The following is a 17,357-nucleotide window of genomic DNA, read 5'->3' on the forward strand; positions in this document are numbered from 1 at the left end:
AATGTGATATGAACTTTTTTTTTTCACTTGTGTGTATTTGAATATGAAAGTGAGGTACTTTGAATGATTGAGGGGAACAATCACAAATAAGCTTGCAACGGTATTGGGAGGTGTCACGAGTTCAAACTTCAGACGATTTCTGTTAATCTGCTAAGGCAATATCAGTACGAAAAATTTTGTAAAAAAAAAGAAGAGGCAAATCTAGCTAATGGCAACGATGAGGATGAATAATGGTAATTATGATGAAATTGATGTGTGGCACTTAGAAAACAAAACTTCAAAGTGTATTGCAAAAACAGCTACAATTGACCCCCCCCTCCCCAAATACAAGGCAGTTAACAGAGGTGTATTTTTGTTGGTTTACGAGTCTGAGGGCTTAAGTTAGTATGTTCACTATAGCTATACATATTAAAAAAATGAAATAACCTGAGCAATAAAATATAACAATACCGATTCTGGCTTTTTGTCGGATGACGTAGTGGTAACGTTGTTGCAATCCCACACCTCTGATGGCGTATAGACTTAAATGTTTTGCATAACATGAAATACTGTTAATGGGAATGTGTTGTTTCTAATGTTCAATATAGAAAGCAGATAACAAGAAAAAGAAGAAAAAGAAATGTTGCAGGTAGATACGGAGCCTCAACCCAAACACATATATGATCAGACAGGATGTCAACAATGCATTCATAACTAACATGTGATTATTCAAAAATTGAAATAGTGCAGTGGGAAACAATCAACTAACTAACTCTCTAGGCTTTTTAAACCCCGAAGAGAGCAAATACAAGCACAAGCGTAAATAATTAAATAAGTTCGAATCTTTTGATCTAGGTATGGATGCAGACAGGTACTAAGTTTTGTGTGTGAACACAATTGATAATGGAAAATCCCCTTCAATATAATAGCATAGTGGTAATGTTGGTCTTGCCTTGTTCCTATCGATAACATAGTGGTTACACGAAAGAAAGAAATAAAAAAAATAAATTAAAACACTGTCCCCTATTAAGAAATACTTCTCGAAATTATTCAACTACTTTTTTCTCTTCCTATCTTCGTAACTAAATAAAATGTTTTGTCAAATGTTTTGGATGACTATGAAAATATTGAAACATATGATGTAATAATAAAATGTTGTTGCATTGTAATCAAATGAATTCGTTGAATATGTAGAATATGGTAGGATATATCTTAAAATGTTAGAAGCTTCCAAGAAAAATAAAACTCCTGTAGGATTTTCCGTGTAGCAGTGAGACACACTAACTAACTAACTAACTAACTCCCTAGCCTTCTTAAACCCGAAGGTTCAGCAACACAGGCCTTCTATTTGTCCCTATCTTGAGCAAGTTCTATATACTCTTTTCCATCCCTGCCGATTTTCTTTAGGTCCATCTCAACGTTGTCCCTCCATCTTCGTCTTGGTCTTCCTACAGGTCTCTTAAGTAGGCTTAATTCAGGAAATGCATGTTACTTTTTCCTTCATAAACTTTTGTCTTCTTGTTTAATATCTAAGATACTAAATGTTAAAATATCCAATAACAGTAATTGTGCCTGTGGATGCGAAAACTTGATCCCTTGCATTGACATTGAGAGTATTTGAAAATAAGATTCTTAGGAAAATATTTTAAAAGGGGATGAAGAAACAAGTGAATGGTGAAGGTTACATAATTTAGAAGTATATAATTTATGTTAGTTTCCAAGTATTATTAGATTGATGATTAAATCACAAATACTTAGGTGGGCACGAATGAGAAAGGAGATTTTACAGGAATCTTGTTGGGAAACCTGATGGTAAAGGACCAAAACGAACATGGAGATGAATCTAAAAGAAATCTGTAAAGATTGGAATAGAATATATATAAATTTTGCTCAGGATAAGTACAAATTGAACTGTAACCACGAATTTTCAGAATCAAGAGTGCTAGAGAATTAATTAATTAATTAATTAATATTTAATGTAATAAAGGTAGTAATATAGTATTCTTATTGAGAAGAGAATTTCTACAAAACTTATTTTTCCTTGTACGTTTACTAATAGCAGTTATATTTGACATGTTTGACTAATCGCGAATCAACGTACGGAAGCCGTTGGAAGCAGTTTGAAGACTGAAATGGCTATAGAAGGACACTTATTATAATGTTAATATTTTAGTATAATGTTTCTAGGAATTGCTTCTCGATAATGTTTGGTATTTAATTTAATCTGTTGTTAGATAAAATAATTATGAGAATTTAAGGATGGAAAATATGAACAGCGAATGAATGATACGTTTGACTAATCGTGAAGATGAATATCACAGTACGTTTTTATCGTTCTTCTATAAACGTTGAAACGTTTAAGAACGTATAAGAACGTTTACCGAAACGTTTCAACGTTGTTTTCAATATTGAATACCGTTGCAAGCTTATTTGTGATTGTTCCCCTCAATCATTCAAAGTACCTCACTTTCATATTCAAATACACACAAGTGAAAAAAAAAGTTCATATCACATTAGTTGAGTTGAGTTGAGTTGGTGTTTTAAGTCCACTTTATGCACAGTAAGGCTAATCGGGACTGGACCTACAGTTTAAAGTGGAATCCGAACCACTACATGTCTCCACCAGGGATCGCACCCGGGACCCCTTGATTACAAGGCGACGACGCTACCACTGCGCCATCGGAGAGGCCCATATCACATTAGTGATTTTAAATTGTATTCTTGTAACATTGTTGCCTGATATTAAAATAAGCGAAAACACTCTGCTATGCTTAATAAAAAACAACATCTATTCATTGCCAGATTGTACAACTGTATAGGTCGAGGTTCATAAGCCTCATCCATCTCATTCTAGGGACTGCATATTTTGTATACAGTTTTTGTAGTGGAATCAAAACACAGGTTGTTAAGAATATCGTCAGTAAATATGTGAATTCTTGCTGTGAAATTTCTATGCTGTTTAACCTAATAGAATTCGAATCTCTGAGAGAGCCAAGTACTAAGCTTTAGCATTCCATATTAGCAAAATCTTTATGCGTACGTATTTATAACCTCAATTTACTAATCAAAAAATCCCTCTTAACCAACCAATTAGCACATTTATATGACCTTCTATAGAGGAAGAGGACATGACATTTCCGAGCCGGTATTATTAATGTGACATTCTTAACAGGTTAATGCATCAATCTTTACGCAAACACTTAGGAATGTTTGAAATGCAAACAATTCTTGTGACAAAAACAAATAATTAGGAAATTCTTTTTAACCAAACAATCAACACAAATCTCTCTTTTTTATAGAGAAAAGGGGAAGAGCATAACATTCCTGAGACAGTAATGGTGAACACTGTCGTTTGAAATTAGAAGAAGATTAATCACACGAGCATCATCATCGTCGACATCGCTTATCCTGACGGGATGCACGACATGTTTATCCAACGTATAGGAATACACGTTGATGATTAAGCGTTTTTCTTCTGCATCTCGTGCTCGTGTTTCGAATTTTGATGTATCAGAAATGGTCATCGGGTATTCGATGCCAGACATTACACTTTCAAAACTCGGACTCGTATTGTTTGTAATGTCCAACCCACTGTGGATTATTTTTGCAATAAACAGGATGCAGTGCAGCCAATATACACCAAAGAAAACACTTGTTATCGCTGTTCTGTATATTTAACACAGCCCTCTTGTGTTGAATGTTTGGTGGAAGAGGCATAAGCTAAGTACGTGTTGCTAGAAGGCCTTCGTCGTTGCAAGTCATCCATAACCCATTCACTAAGAAATAAGAAAAAAAAAATATTGACGTACTGAAAAAAAAAGTTGACTTGTTCACCGAGTTCACAGATGTTTACTCATTGGTGACTCCGTCGTTGTCGTCTATCAAAAAACCTAAGTACATTGGAAACAGTGAGAGAGTTATCGAAAAATCTCCCCCTTGTCGATTTTTTTTTTGGTGACGTAGAGTACGCGTAGAGAGGTCGGGGTTTAGTGTGTCGGTCGAGTCTCGGTGTTCTTTTTGATCTTCTAACAAAATAAACATAGGTCGTCATGAAACCAAATTTGACCCCCATCTGTCGAAAAATTTTCCAAGTCCAGCGTTAAATTGCAAATATCTCGAAAAAACAGTGAGAGAGAGAGAGATAGCGCAAAAATCCTCCCCGTTGACCCTTTTGTCTATATTGGTGATGCAGAGTACGTGTACAAAGTTTTTTTAGAGGTCCTTGGTCAAGGGTGGGCCAATTGCCAAAATATATTTTTTTTTCATTGCTCGTAACTTTTTCGAAAGGATGATCATAGAGAGAGTTGGGATTTCTTGCGTTAGTATCGTCTAGGTGTCCTCTGTCCTCTCATAACAAAATTGGCGTAGGTTGTCATGGAACAAAAAAATATATATATATATATATCGAAAATTTTCTAAGTCCAGCGTTAAAAAAATCTTAAATTTGCAAATATCTCGAAAATGGTAAGAGTTATCGAAAAAATATATCGAAAAACACCCCCATTCCGGTAGCGAAGCTACCCCCCCTGTCGATTTTGGAGGTGGAGAATACGTGTACCAAGTTTTGGTGGTCCTGAGGTCAAGAGGTAAGAAGTTAGCCCACCCTCCAAAATTTTGATCACTCGTAACTTTTGAACAAATAGTCGTAGAAAGATCGGGTTTAGTGTGTTGGTCGAGTCTCGGTGTCCTCTGTCCACCCATACCAAAATAAACATAGGTCGTCATGGAACCAATTTTTCATCAATCGAAAATTTTCCAAGTCCACAGCGTTAAAAAAATCTTAAATTGCAAATATCTCGAATTTTTGACAAACAGAGGTGTCCCATAGGATCTTTGAGAAAAAAAAAACACGTGCAACTCTACAGAGGTGTGGTAATCTATAACCGCAGCCGTTAGAGAACCTTTTTTTTTTTTACTTTTTTTGGTTGGGCACCACGCACCCCTGGCGAGGTTATATAGGGGCCAGGGAATCCTAAAAAAACAACAACAATTATTATTTATTTGTTTGTTTGCGTCACACAATACGGAAAATAATGAGAGGCACATCGTTTCCCCCGAGAGAGAGAGAGAGAGAGAGGTTTACAAAGGTCACGATATATAAACATTTTGGTCCCCGGGACTTGGAAAATTACGATAAGGTGCACTCATCCTTCAAAGGATGAGAGGATGAGAGTGCATCTTTCACTCATCACGGCTTTTCTGCGCCGTGAAACATCGTCAGCGCAATAAATGAGGCGCGGAACGTGGAGAGAAAGTGAGTTTTTCAGGTTTTTGTGGTCGTTTGGTCAAGAAATCAGAGTTGCGGTCAAATGCACATTTGTGACACTACTATTGTGTGAAGTTGATGGAACCAGCTTCAACGTACCATCACAAAGCCTACACCTCTCCGTGGCTAACACTGTCGCTTTGCATTCAGTGTTTCAAGAATTCGATTCCCTGTGGGAAAACATATACCTTGCTCCTGGTCTCACTTAGTAGTGGGCCAGTACCGATTATTTTATCAGTACAAACAACTACTCCAACCAACCCGGACCTCAAGCAATTCGGAACCTGGACGCCTAGCATCGCAGTACGCCGTTCTAACCACTCCACCAAGGAGGTCGGCAAACATAGTGATATAGCTATGCCTTAAACCTGTTCATTATCGGTGACGAGGGTACGCGTGAAACTGGAAATCCGCTTAATTACCGCGGACTTTTTAAAAATTGCTTGAAATGCATGATAACATTTTGAAATATTAATAATAACCCATAGCGCGACAGCCCTTGAGAGCCTTGGCTTACCTACCGACTGCTGGTCTCCCTCCCACACTGTTCCTCCGTCACCTGTTATAGCGTGGAGATCTTAGACCAGTATTGGGGTGTCGGGTGGTCAGCCCGACGAACCCCCAACCGTTGTAGGTCTTCTCGACCGGGTTACCGCTCACTCATTCGGAGCTCTCCAATTTCCTCACGATGGTGGGTTGCCACCGGCCCTATACGTAGGCCGAATAAATTCCGACCAGAGCCGGATTCGAACCTACGCCGTCCCGCAGCGAACGATCTCAAGACGAGTGAACGCCTTAACCCGCTCGGCTACGGAGGAGGACATTTTGAAATATTATTTGCAAGAATATTTGAGCAAAACAAAGTTCTCCTTGTTTTATTCATTAGACATCAGAGTTTCATTCTGAGTTTTCTATGTTAGAAGAAGAAGAAGTTTCAGGTTCTGATTCAAAATTGATTTTCATCTGTTCCATTATTTCTGCCCTGTACTTGAATTGTGTTAAGATTAAAAAAATAAAATATCTTAAAAAACTTGTAATAATAATAATAGGGATAATAACAATTAGCATTATTAGCAGTAATTGCCCTAAATTTGTGAGATAAAAAGTTGATTGTTTTAAATGATGATGTCATGAGTCCAGATACTTTATACTCGTATTTTTTGGAGCGGATCTACTAAATTAAAGAATACTGCTTCCTCTTTAAGGGTTCAGTTATTCTGACTTTAGAGTACAAATCTAAGCTGTTTAATAACGTAAAACGCCATCATAATGAAATGACACATTTGCACGTCAACGGTAAGGAAGGAAAATCCGAGAAATGGTCGCGGAAAGCAAAAGGTTCCAGGATTTGAACCTCTGATCACTGGCGTTACTCTGAAAACTATCCCTCAGAGGCGTCAATGTAGTAATGTAATCACCTAAGTGAACAAAGTATCCGTGCGTATATTAATTTTGAAGAACCAAAAGATACAAAAGAAAGAATTTCCGAAAATGACTGACACGTGCATTGGTACACATAATTATGTTCAATAAGTCACCTGACATAGTAATGGGATGTCGTGCCACATGTAGCCATCCCTTCAGGCAGAACTTGATTTTGTAATCAAGGGTCCTGAATTCGATTACCCTCACAGTCGTACTGTGACCTGTTTGCTGGTAACCTTTGGCGACGGAATTGCTTGATAACAATCCATCATTAATGAGGATTGGCGAGTTACATTATGCTTAGCAATGCTAATGACGCATCCATTGATTGAGTTTGACCATTACGTGAAACATTCATACACACTCGCAGAAACACAGTCGTGGTACTAAGGAAGTAAACGATGTTGCTATTTGTACAAGATTACCCTGTCAAATGTCATGGTGTGTGTGTATCTTCCTTGGTTTAGAGAAAATTGGAAATTCTTACAATCAGTGTGTGTTTCTGTGCTTTAGATTAAATTGCGAGATTATTTTCAGTTAAAAGTAATGTGTTTGCCCTTGGTTTACAGTAAATTTGGAGATTCTTGTAATTTACAAGTGACGTGTGTTCTTAGTTTAGAGATAATCGGGAGATTCAGAAATATGGCTACACGTTTGAAGTAAATGTATTGTGTCACTGTACAATGTAGAGTTATAAATGGTGAATGGTTTATTAAACTTGAAACTTCATTTATATTTCATTTCAGAAAGATTGTGAAGCTGGTGAGACATGATTTTAACGTAACATTGTTGCCGTCGACTGTGGGAAAGTGGAGAATACAACTGCTTACATCAAATTGTTGTTTAGTTTATGTCCACTGCTGTGCACACGGTCGTCACCATCATTCTGGTATACAATTGCCCACGCTGCAACTGCAACTTGCTGATACATGTTCAGCTCCATCTTGGCTAACGATGTAAGCTCGGGTGTGTAACACTCATCTGAAATGAAAAAAAAATGAAGTTTCAAGTTTAATATACCATTCACCATTTCGCTCTACATTGTACAGTAACACACTCCATTTACTTCAAACGTGTAGCCATATTTTTGACTCACCCTGTACGTACAAGTGATGTGCGCATGCGTGTGTGTTCCCATGCTTTAGAGCAAATTGGGAGATATTTTCTTACTTACAAGTAATATGTGTGTCCTTGGTTTCCTATAAATTGGGAGATTCTGACCATTTGTGAGCAATGTGTCATCCAATAGGCAAATACAATTTAATAATTTTTTCACGTACATAGTTGCTGCTTTAAAGAGAAATCTGCTTGCTTGTAGCAGAGAGGAGGATAAACCACATTTCAATTGCATTTTTTCTTTTACATTTAAAAATACTTACAGCAAATATGTTCTCTCTACTGAAATAAGTTACAACTATATGCATTTTAAAATAAATTATACCTTCTAAATCTTCCAAAAATCCAGCTTGCTTACACCAACAGAAAAGTTCAGAAATGAAGCAATACTGAAGAAGATTTTTAATAAACAAAAAGTGTTTGTATGCAATTTTATAGTCACCGTCAATAAAAAATGGGACTCCTAGATCCTAAAATACTGGCTTCCCTGCAATGCGCTATGTGTGTTTTCCAACTCTACGGCGATAGAGAAACTTCCTACTGAAAAGTAACTCTTAAAGTCGGCTCATCGCCGTACAGTTGGGCAACACACATAATTCATTGCTGGGAAGCGAGTATATCAGGATCTAGGTGTCCCATTTTTATTGCCGGTGACTGTACATTGGGAGACAATGTTCTGTTATTTACTTTCAGAACTAAAATTGAATATGTCTTGAAATTTTCGTGGCCTGCTAGTCTATTTAAAACTGGAAAATATTTGCAGAACTCAACTGCTTTATAACCATAGAAAATCCCTTCAGAAGAAAAGCACTGCACAATTCAGATAAAATAACACAATGCAATGTATGTTGTTTTTCAAAGACAGCTTATTTTAGATTACATTATAGGCATGACTTATTTATAAGCTATAGCTGATTACCCGGTGTTGCCCGGGTATTTATTTATCCCAATCTTTTATTAGGCAGGAAAATAATGAATTCTAACTTTAGTGTAAGATGTAACTAATTTTAAATGTGATCGTGAATGTCACCAATTAGCTTAGCGACTCCCAAAACTATGGATTCGACACTAATCTAGGTCATTTGTGGCATTTTATTTTCACCCCCTCTCACCCTCCATGCCAATAGGTGATGAACCTGGAGTTGAACCGCATTGGGAGTGTCAGGAAAACTATGGATTCCATTCGCAACACAGCCTGAATGTTAGAGAACCCGAGAAACACTATCGTTGTGCGGATTGCGTAGAGTCACGGATGTCTGTTCGTGCGGAATTTAATATCGGTGGTTTATGATTATTTTTACATGTCACCCCTTCCCACCCCAGCACTAGTGGTGCCAGGGGTGTCTTACCCCTAAATATCATTTCCAGATTGCAAGTGATACGTGTACCAAGTTTGGTTGAAATTGCTACAGGCGATCGAGAGTTATGCCGAAACAAACAATTATACACACCCACACACACATACATACATTTTTATATATATACATACTAGTATCAATCATAAATGCTTTAAATGTGGCACAGAAAATACGAGCTCATGGTATTATTGGTGGTACTTTAGAAAAAGTTAAGAAATCGTATCACGCTAAAGGCGTGATTCGAACCCGGAACCCTGGCGACCAGGGACCAAGGGATTCGGCTTAAGAGCTGGACGTAGCTTCATACAAGGATATTACACCGGCAACCTTCAGTGGATCTTTATACTCCGCTGACAAGGGAATCGACAGGAAATCATATGAAATAATGTAAAGTGAGCTTTATGGAAAAAGTACGTTTAACGGCAGGATGGAACTGCCTCAACGGCTTTAACGATCGGAAATTATAATACAGTAATTCATGTGTTAAATAATAAACCTTCATACGAATTATCCTAACAGAACAACATTTCTTTCCAGAATAACTCTTGGCGAAAGGTGAAGGCGCAAAAGGGAGTTGCAGTGCCTCGTGGCCGACGGGGACACACAGCGCTGGTTCACCAGGGAGCCATGTTGCTCTACGGAGGGTACCAGGACTTGAGAGGGTCTTCTAATGACCTGTGGGCCTTCGATTTCGGTAAGTTCATGATCTCAATTTATCTGTGGTTGAAATGTTCTCACAACCTGCACGTTTACCTCAAAGTCATAAAAAGTGTCAATTAAGTGGGAAATCGTCAAGTTGAAGTTAAGAAAAGATATTTTATTTTATAAAGATGAAATCGTTATAGATTCTTAACATAAATAAAGAGCTAGAGAATAGCTAGAATATTTTCTGGAAGGGCCGGCATTTTCTTCCCGTGACGTCTCGCTTATTTACGCACATATCTTTAGCATGTAGACGATTATATTTATATTGCATACCGAGTACTAAATTGTGTTATAAGAGTTATTCAAAGTTGTTCACAATTGCAAGAAATACTATACAAATATACGTAATTGCATTAGATTTTCTCATTTGCTTAGAGAGTTAAGTTAGGATCCGAACCTGCAGTCGTGGTGACCGTTAAAAGGTCGACTTTCTACCTCCCCACCTAAGTTACCGATTGAGAGTCCCTTCGAGGATATGGCTTATCTTTGTTGGTGCACGTTCATCAATTTCATCTAGTCATCGCTCTTCCAAATTAGCCAAAACTGGCAGATAACAAAAATGCAAACATAAGGAGGCGGAGCAGTCGATCTGTGGACGTTCGCCCCCTGCCTACTCTGGTGCCATTACTAGGCACTGGAAGAGAATGAATGCGTGATTAGGCTAGTTACAACAGGAAAGATGAATGGTGACTAAATTAAGGAAATAACTCACAAAGGAATTCCTATGCAGTAACTAAAAACTCTCAGCCTTCTATGGTTGGTGTGAATAGATAACTTAACGTACAATGTCACGGAATCAACGAGGCATGGAAGTGTCATTGTATTTGTCCAATCGTTTATTTCAGCCGTTCACAATTCATTCCCACAGAGCGCATCTACGCCAGAGGTCGCGGGTACGATTTCCGCCCTGACATGTGTGTTCTCTGTGAGTGTCGTGTTGGGAGCTATATTCACTTGCGCGAAACCCGCGGGCAGTTTTGTTTCACGGTAAGGTTACACGCTACGCTAACACGTGCCTTACTGTACAATAACACATTTCCACGATCTAAAAACAACGGAAAACGTTCATCAACAACATAATCTTCATATTCCATGCAAAATATTTGAATTTCTATGAGGGGCTTCAGAGGTTCAATGGCACAAAATTTATAATTGTCTAGCGTTAAATGAGGACTAAAAGTGATAAACGTTGTAAGTGCTAAAAGCGAAAGTGTTGGGAAATGGTATTGCTCCGCACATCAGCCCGTAAGAACGTGCACACTACTGACCTCTTTACACGCCCTTTGAACTACTTAGAGGGCTACCAGCCATATTTCACGTTTACCACATTATAAAGCATGGCACATTTCACAGTTTGACGTGATAAACAGTGTTTGAATTATTGTGGCACTTACAGCGTTTACCAATTTTAGTCTTCAAATTTTAACAGACTGCCAGCTAATTTACAAAAACAGGACCCAGGTGCATTCATGCCTTCACTTCTCTATGCTGTGGTGGTTAGAATATGGCATCATTAACCGCTTGGAACGTTAAACACAGATACATACTCATACATTTTATTGATTGATTTGGTTTATTTTACTCCATCAAACTGGCAGAAATAGCGGAGTGAGATGAACCAAAAAAACAAATTGCATTCTCATCGTTAAGATTCAACCAAAAGTTACAAGAGGGCCGAAAAAATTACCGAAATAGGGTTTTTGAAAAAGTCAACGTTTATTTGAAAATTCTGTCTCTGATAGCCAAGTTCTCCCGGGCTCCTTAGCCGTCGTATCAAGTATCTCTCCTTGTGGAAAATGATCTGTAGACGCAAAGGCGATAAAAAAGGAAAATAACAGCGACAATCATTCGATCTTTCTCCGTTTCCATGGAAACGCCGTTCCTCTTTCGTCACTGCGCACATCAAAAAAGCTGAGGTGTTTGATCCATTCGAAGGGGGGGGGGGGGAGGGGGAGAAAAGATCCAGAGGGAACGAGTGAGGGTTGGGGCAAAAGACGACCACTTTTGGGCGGAAGGTAGTAAAGTTTGTGAAGAGAAACTCATTATTGACACCGATCAGTATAAAGCTCTGCTAACGGAAGATGCAAGAGAAAATACGTCCTTGATTAGTTCTAAGCAGACGCAAACTGCTTTTATGGCCCCTGCTTGATCGTTCGAGTCACTGTGTAGTTGCAGATGTTTGTTCTTGCAAATTGTTCTTTGATCCGTATTTTCTTTCAGATCTCTTTCACCCTTCTTCTCTTTTTCCTTTCTTAATAGTGAGGGCTGACTATTACTTTTATCTTGAGCTGTTTTTTCCCAATACAATCTACATCTTAAGAACTACACTGTTGGAAGTTATTATAAAATTTACGGGGTCGTTAAACCACTTTACCCCCTCGAGAATTATGTTGAATTCTTTTAATCGACAGATGTGTATGTTTTACGTAATATAAAAATTGGTCCCAGCGCTCGGAAAGCACAAAGAACAGAGATAATTGTTCGCAAAGTAGGACTCGCGTAAGTAAAAATCCATTATGTCGGAGTATGCACACTAAAATAGCGAAACAATATTTGCTATGAGCACCAAAACAAACACTCCTAACCTAACGATGTAAACGTATAGCTGCTGTTGTGGAATGTCGTGTTGGGAGCTATTTTCACTTGCGCGAAGACTTCGGGTAGTTCTGCTTCACGGCAAGGTTACACGCTAAGGTATCATGTACTTTACTTCACAATAACACATTTCCACGATCTAAAAACAACGGAAAATATTCATGAACAACATAATCTTCATAAACCGTGCATAATATTTCACTTTCTTGAGGGGGGTACAGAGGGTTAATGGTACAAAATTTACAATTTTCTAGCTTTCAATTTTAACAGACTGCCTTCTAATTTACAAAAGCAGGACGCAGATGCATTCATACATTCACTTCTTTGTGCTGTAGCGTCGTTAACCACTTGGAACGTTACACACAGACGCATACTCATACTTTATATTGATTGATTTTGTTTATTTTACTTCGCTTTTATGCCAGTTTTGGCTAATCGCGACGATGAGGATGAGTGATAATAGGATGAAATTGATGAAGGGACACTTATAAAGTATATCCATGCCCAGCTCGGTATTCGAACACTGAATCCCTGTCGTCGCAGCGCGCTGTGCTAACCACTACGCCACGGAGGTCGGCAGGAACACTTGAGAACAAGTGTTGAACACCACGCTAGGCAGCATTGATTTACATGTTACTTGCGTTTGCTCAATGTAATAAATTCATTTTCTTTAAGAGATATACAATGATGTTTTAAGTCCACTTTGTGTCCCATAAGGCTAAACGGGACTGGAAGTACAGTTTAAAGTGTGATCCATATGTATACAGTGTGTATCATACGTAATGGCGCAAACTGACACAGTTGAAAGTACACGATAATAAAAGCAAAAAAGTCTCATTAAACATGGTTCTTCAAACGAGCCGTTTTCGAGATAATTGCGAATGTGTGGTTACAAGCCGCCACTGACTTTATTGTTTGTAAACGTCGTCCTAATTGTTAAAATGCTAATGATACAGTAAGAAAAGTCATTGGAGATCTCATTGATTTTATTGAACATTCTACTTACTTTAACAAACGTTACTATGTTACATGTTACAATTACTGTACACTCGTACCTGTTAAAGGAGGTGTTCAAAGTGTCGTTCTTGCATCTGGATTCAATACTGTACGCGATTCCGCATTGAGTTTCGAATTCTTTCGAACACCTCCGGTTCATTTCCGAATTGGTCCGAAGCATGTTCAATTCTCTGTACTGATTGTATCCATCTTGTTTGATTACAACGCACCCCCTCGGAAATGTTCTGTTTTGTAAACGAAGGTCAAACCGCGGAAGGAGTAAAGCACTCGGTGTTTACAAAATGCAATCAGTGATGGCTTCTAACCACACATTCGCACACATTATTAGCATTTTAGCAACTAGGACGACGTTTACAAATAATGAAGTCAGTGACGGCTTGTAACCACACATTCGCAATTATCTCGAAAATGGCTCGTTTGCAGACCCATGTTTACTGAGACTTTTTTGCTTCTATTATCGTGTACTTTCATCTGTCAGTTTGCGCCATTACTTATGATTGATTGATTTGGTGTTTTAAGTCCACTTTATGCGCAGTAAGGCTAATCGGGACTGGACCTACAGTTTAAAGTGGGATCCGAACCACTTGTGCCTCCACCGGGTATCGAACCCGGGACCCCTCGATTACAAGGCAATGACGCTACCACTGCGCCATGGAGGAGGCCCGCCATTACTTATGATACACCCTGTATACACACGTGTGTGTGTGTGTGTGTGTGTATATATATATAAAAGGTAAAAAGGTAAAGTGCTCCCCTGTGCTTAGCACCACGCCATGAAGCGTATAGGGGGTGTGGGGGTAACGCCCCACACTTTCTTGATCCGGTCGTGAGTGGGGGTGATGTGATCAGCATCACGCCCCTGACCGCCTTTACCCCCCAGGGTTTCCCCCAGGTACCCATGTTATTCGACGCTGGGTGGGCGCCGGGGCCGCTTCCATCGTTAGAAAAGTTCCCGGATTTGAACCGGCCGGGGATCGAACCCGGGACCTTTAGCATGGTAGTCAGACGCGTTACCGACTGAGCCACCGCGGCCACTTGTATATATAAATATATATATATATATATATATATACATATATATATATACATATATATACATATATATATATATATATATATATATATATATATATATGTGTGTGTGTGTGTGTGTGTGTGTGTATACACATTTCAAAAAAGTATAAAATTTTATATTAACATCAGTAATTCCAAATTCAACTTCTCATTTCCTATGCAACACATTGACAATGGGTATTGTTAAAGCAGGGTAATGATATTATGAGCTCAATCTTAGTTATCTCCAACGCATTATTTCAACGTCAGGCTAGAGAGATGATATATACGACGGGGGAATTTGTCACGCTCCCAGTCTACATCGTCGTGGGGAGAGAACAAGAGCCCCGGCTTGAGGTTTGGGGGGAGAATAGAGAAGGCCTCGAGGAAAGGGTCAGATAAGAAGAAATAAAGGGGTGAGAAGGTCGTGTCTTTCGCTAGAGCCTCTTCGCAGAGTTACGAGGTAGGGAGAGTGAGAGATAAGGGATGGAGAAAATGCAGCATTGGAAGAAAAACTAAGATTGAATCTCGTTCCATCGCTAAAGTGGAACTTCTATTTGGAAGTTAGTTGCTGCTAATGAATGCGATATCTCTTATGCAAAGGGCTGGAATTGAATTATCGGAAATCAATTAATATTATGGGAGTATTCTTTGCCAGGTATTAACTAACGAACGGCCGCTGAGAGAAAAAAATCACTTACCATTATCTAGTCCTACTATTTTTACCAAGAAGTTTGATCAGAATGCTGATATAGGGCACCATTATTGACATTAACAACATTACTTTCTGGCACTACCTTTATTTGCTAAAAGATTCCTTATCCAAGTACACTAGTATTATCTTTTGTTAGTATTTTGTTATTTTAAGAACTGTGATATCTAATCAGAAGAGCGTCTTACTGTCACACGGAAGACCTGGGTTCGATTGTCGATTTCAGGTTGCAATAGCTCGGCTTGGAACGACCTGGGGTAAGCGCCTTGTGGGTCAGAGCGTGATGCTGACATGTCATCTTTACAAATGACCGAGATTATGAATGCGTTGAGAAAATCACATTAATATCTTATTCTGAATCTGAAACCTGGGACTCTTATGAGAGCTAGGGCATAAGTCATGGCAACTATATTTTTTCTTAAAGTTAAACGTAGTAACGATATGATCGTATGGCCCGGAAAACGTGGCACCTGTAGCTTGTGAGCACGTGACTAGATGGCAGTATGACGAATGGTTGTCGTACAGAGGGTATTGGCAATTCATTGTTGGGTCAACCGCCGTCGCACGAACAGCGTTCGTGTATCAAAATAGTCGTTCTTTGGGCAGGGGTGGGGGGGAATGCCACAGGTTGCCACACGGAGCTGGTGGAGACTGTGAGGAATAGTGCCCTACCGTAGTATCCGCCTCTTTTGTTCTTGTAAAGCTTGTATGCTTTCTGACTTGCAAACACATGTGACACGATGCCAACTTTAAGGATGTTTTGCTCGCTTCTCTATCCGACACCTAGTGCACATAACCTGCATCCTTCATACATTCCGTCCTACCATACACTGTCTCCTCCCACTTATATATTTCTGATTTTCGTGTCGGTGCCACATTCTCACGAAAAACATAGTTGTCATGCCAACCCTCCCATATCCCAGGACCATTTGCGATCACACCAAGAACACAGGGGTAAGTATTTCTTAACCATCAGTGAATCAAAGTTATAAGACTCGCTTTCACCTCTCCGATCTTGGATCCTCTCAACTCCAAACCATGCCTGCTGCTGCACTTTCTACAACTAAGATGGACATTGTTTCCACGCCCTCCTCTTTCCTAATCTTTACGTCTTCTATCTTAATCATACTCCATTCAACTTTTGCAATGTTGCCTCATTTTGCGTCAGATTTTTATGCGGTGTTATTGGCTACAGCTTCCCGTTTATGAAAGCAGATGCTTTTATTGAAAGTATTGTCATAATACAATAGTATTCGAAGTTTGGACAAGGCTAAACCGTCATTCTCCAGTAGACTTTTTACAGTATGAGCACTTTCTAACGCAAGTAAGTAAATCATAACTGAATGTAGATAAAGAAAGTGATGTGTTAAGACATGTCACTCCACCGTGAATGAAACCTGCTATTATTGATTATAATCTTTATTTTTCGTGAAATAACCACAACTCGATTGTACTATTTTATGCTATATAATATAGTTGGTAATATAGATAGCGCACTTTGAACATATATGTAGCGAAACAGTCCAAGTACAGCATGTTTTCCACTTTACTAATATATTTCTCCAAGTATGGAATCAATTACACTACTGTGGATAAGTTAAGCCTGTAGGTATCCAGAACTTTCTATGTTGTAGCAGCAAGTCGCGGTATGTACTTTAGAACTTGTCTGTTGAAGAAGGTTACGAATTGCTGGCAACGGCAAAACTTTCAAATTCGCACGTCCGAGCAAAGGAATAGTTTTGCGATATCTAAAGCTAATTAGTTAAGTTCTGAAGTGAGTCTGGAGGAGAGCAAGTGAGCACGTTCTGAACATTGAATGACGGGGCAAAGGATGCCTTCCTGGTTGTACGTGACAACTGACTCTGAAGAGAGTCATGTCATGGGGTGTTATGGGAATGGGTGGAATATCATAGATTAAGTTATTTTTGAATAATAAGAATCTAAGATCTAAATTGTTGTCAGTTTCTTTTACTCGTTTCAGTGTCCAAAAAGAGCGTGAATGAAATTTCTAAATTGTCGACCTCCGTGGTGTAGTGGTAAGCACAGCTACGATACCTAGGACCCGAGATCGAATCGCTGCCCGGTCTTTCTGAGTGACTCTTCATCGATTTCATCATATCATCACTCATCC

At 38.9% G+C, this 17,357-nt stretch overlaps 1 protein-coding gene across 1 annotated transcript in view; it reads left to right on the forward strand.

The window, feature by feature from the left end:
* LOC145986396 (uncharacterized) overlaps window positions 1–17,357 on the forward strand; it is a 317,161-nt gene that overhangs the window by 209,805 nt on the left and 89,999 nt on the right. Inside the window, exon 4 of the mRNA XM_083120365.1 lies at window positions 9,682–9,838. Coding sequence (XP_082976491.1) covers window positions 9,682–9,838 — 157 coding nt within the window. The remainder of the gene's footprint in view (window positions 1–9,681; window positions 9,839–17,357) is intronic.

This window comes from Lepisma saccharinum, chromosome 4, assembly GCF_977018435.1.
Source record: "Lepisma saccharinum chromosome 4, izLepSacc3.1, whole genome shotgun sequence".
Classification (NCBI taxonomy): domain Eukaryota; kingdom Metazoa; phylum Arthropoda; class Insecta; order Zygentoma; family Lepismatidae; genus Lepisma; species Lepisma saccharinum.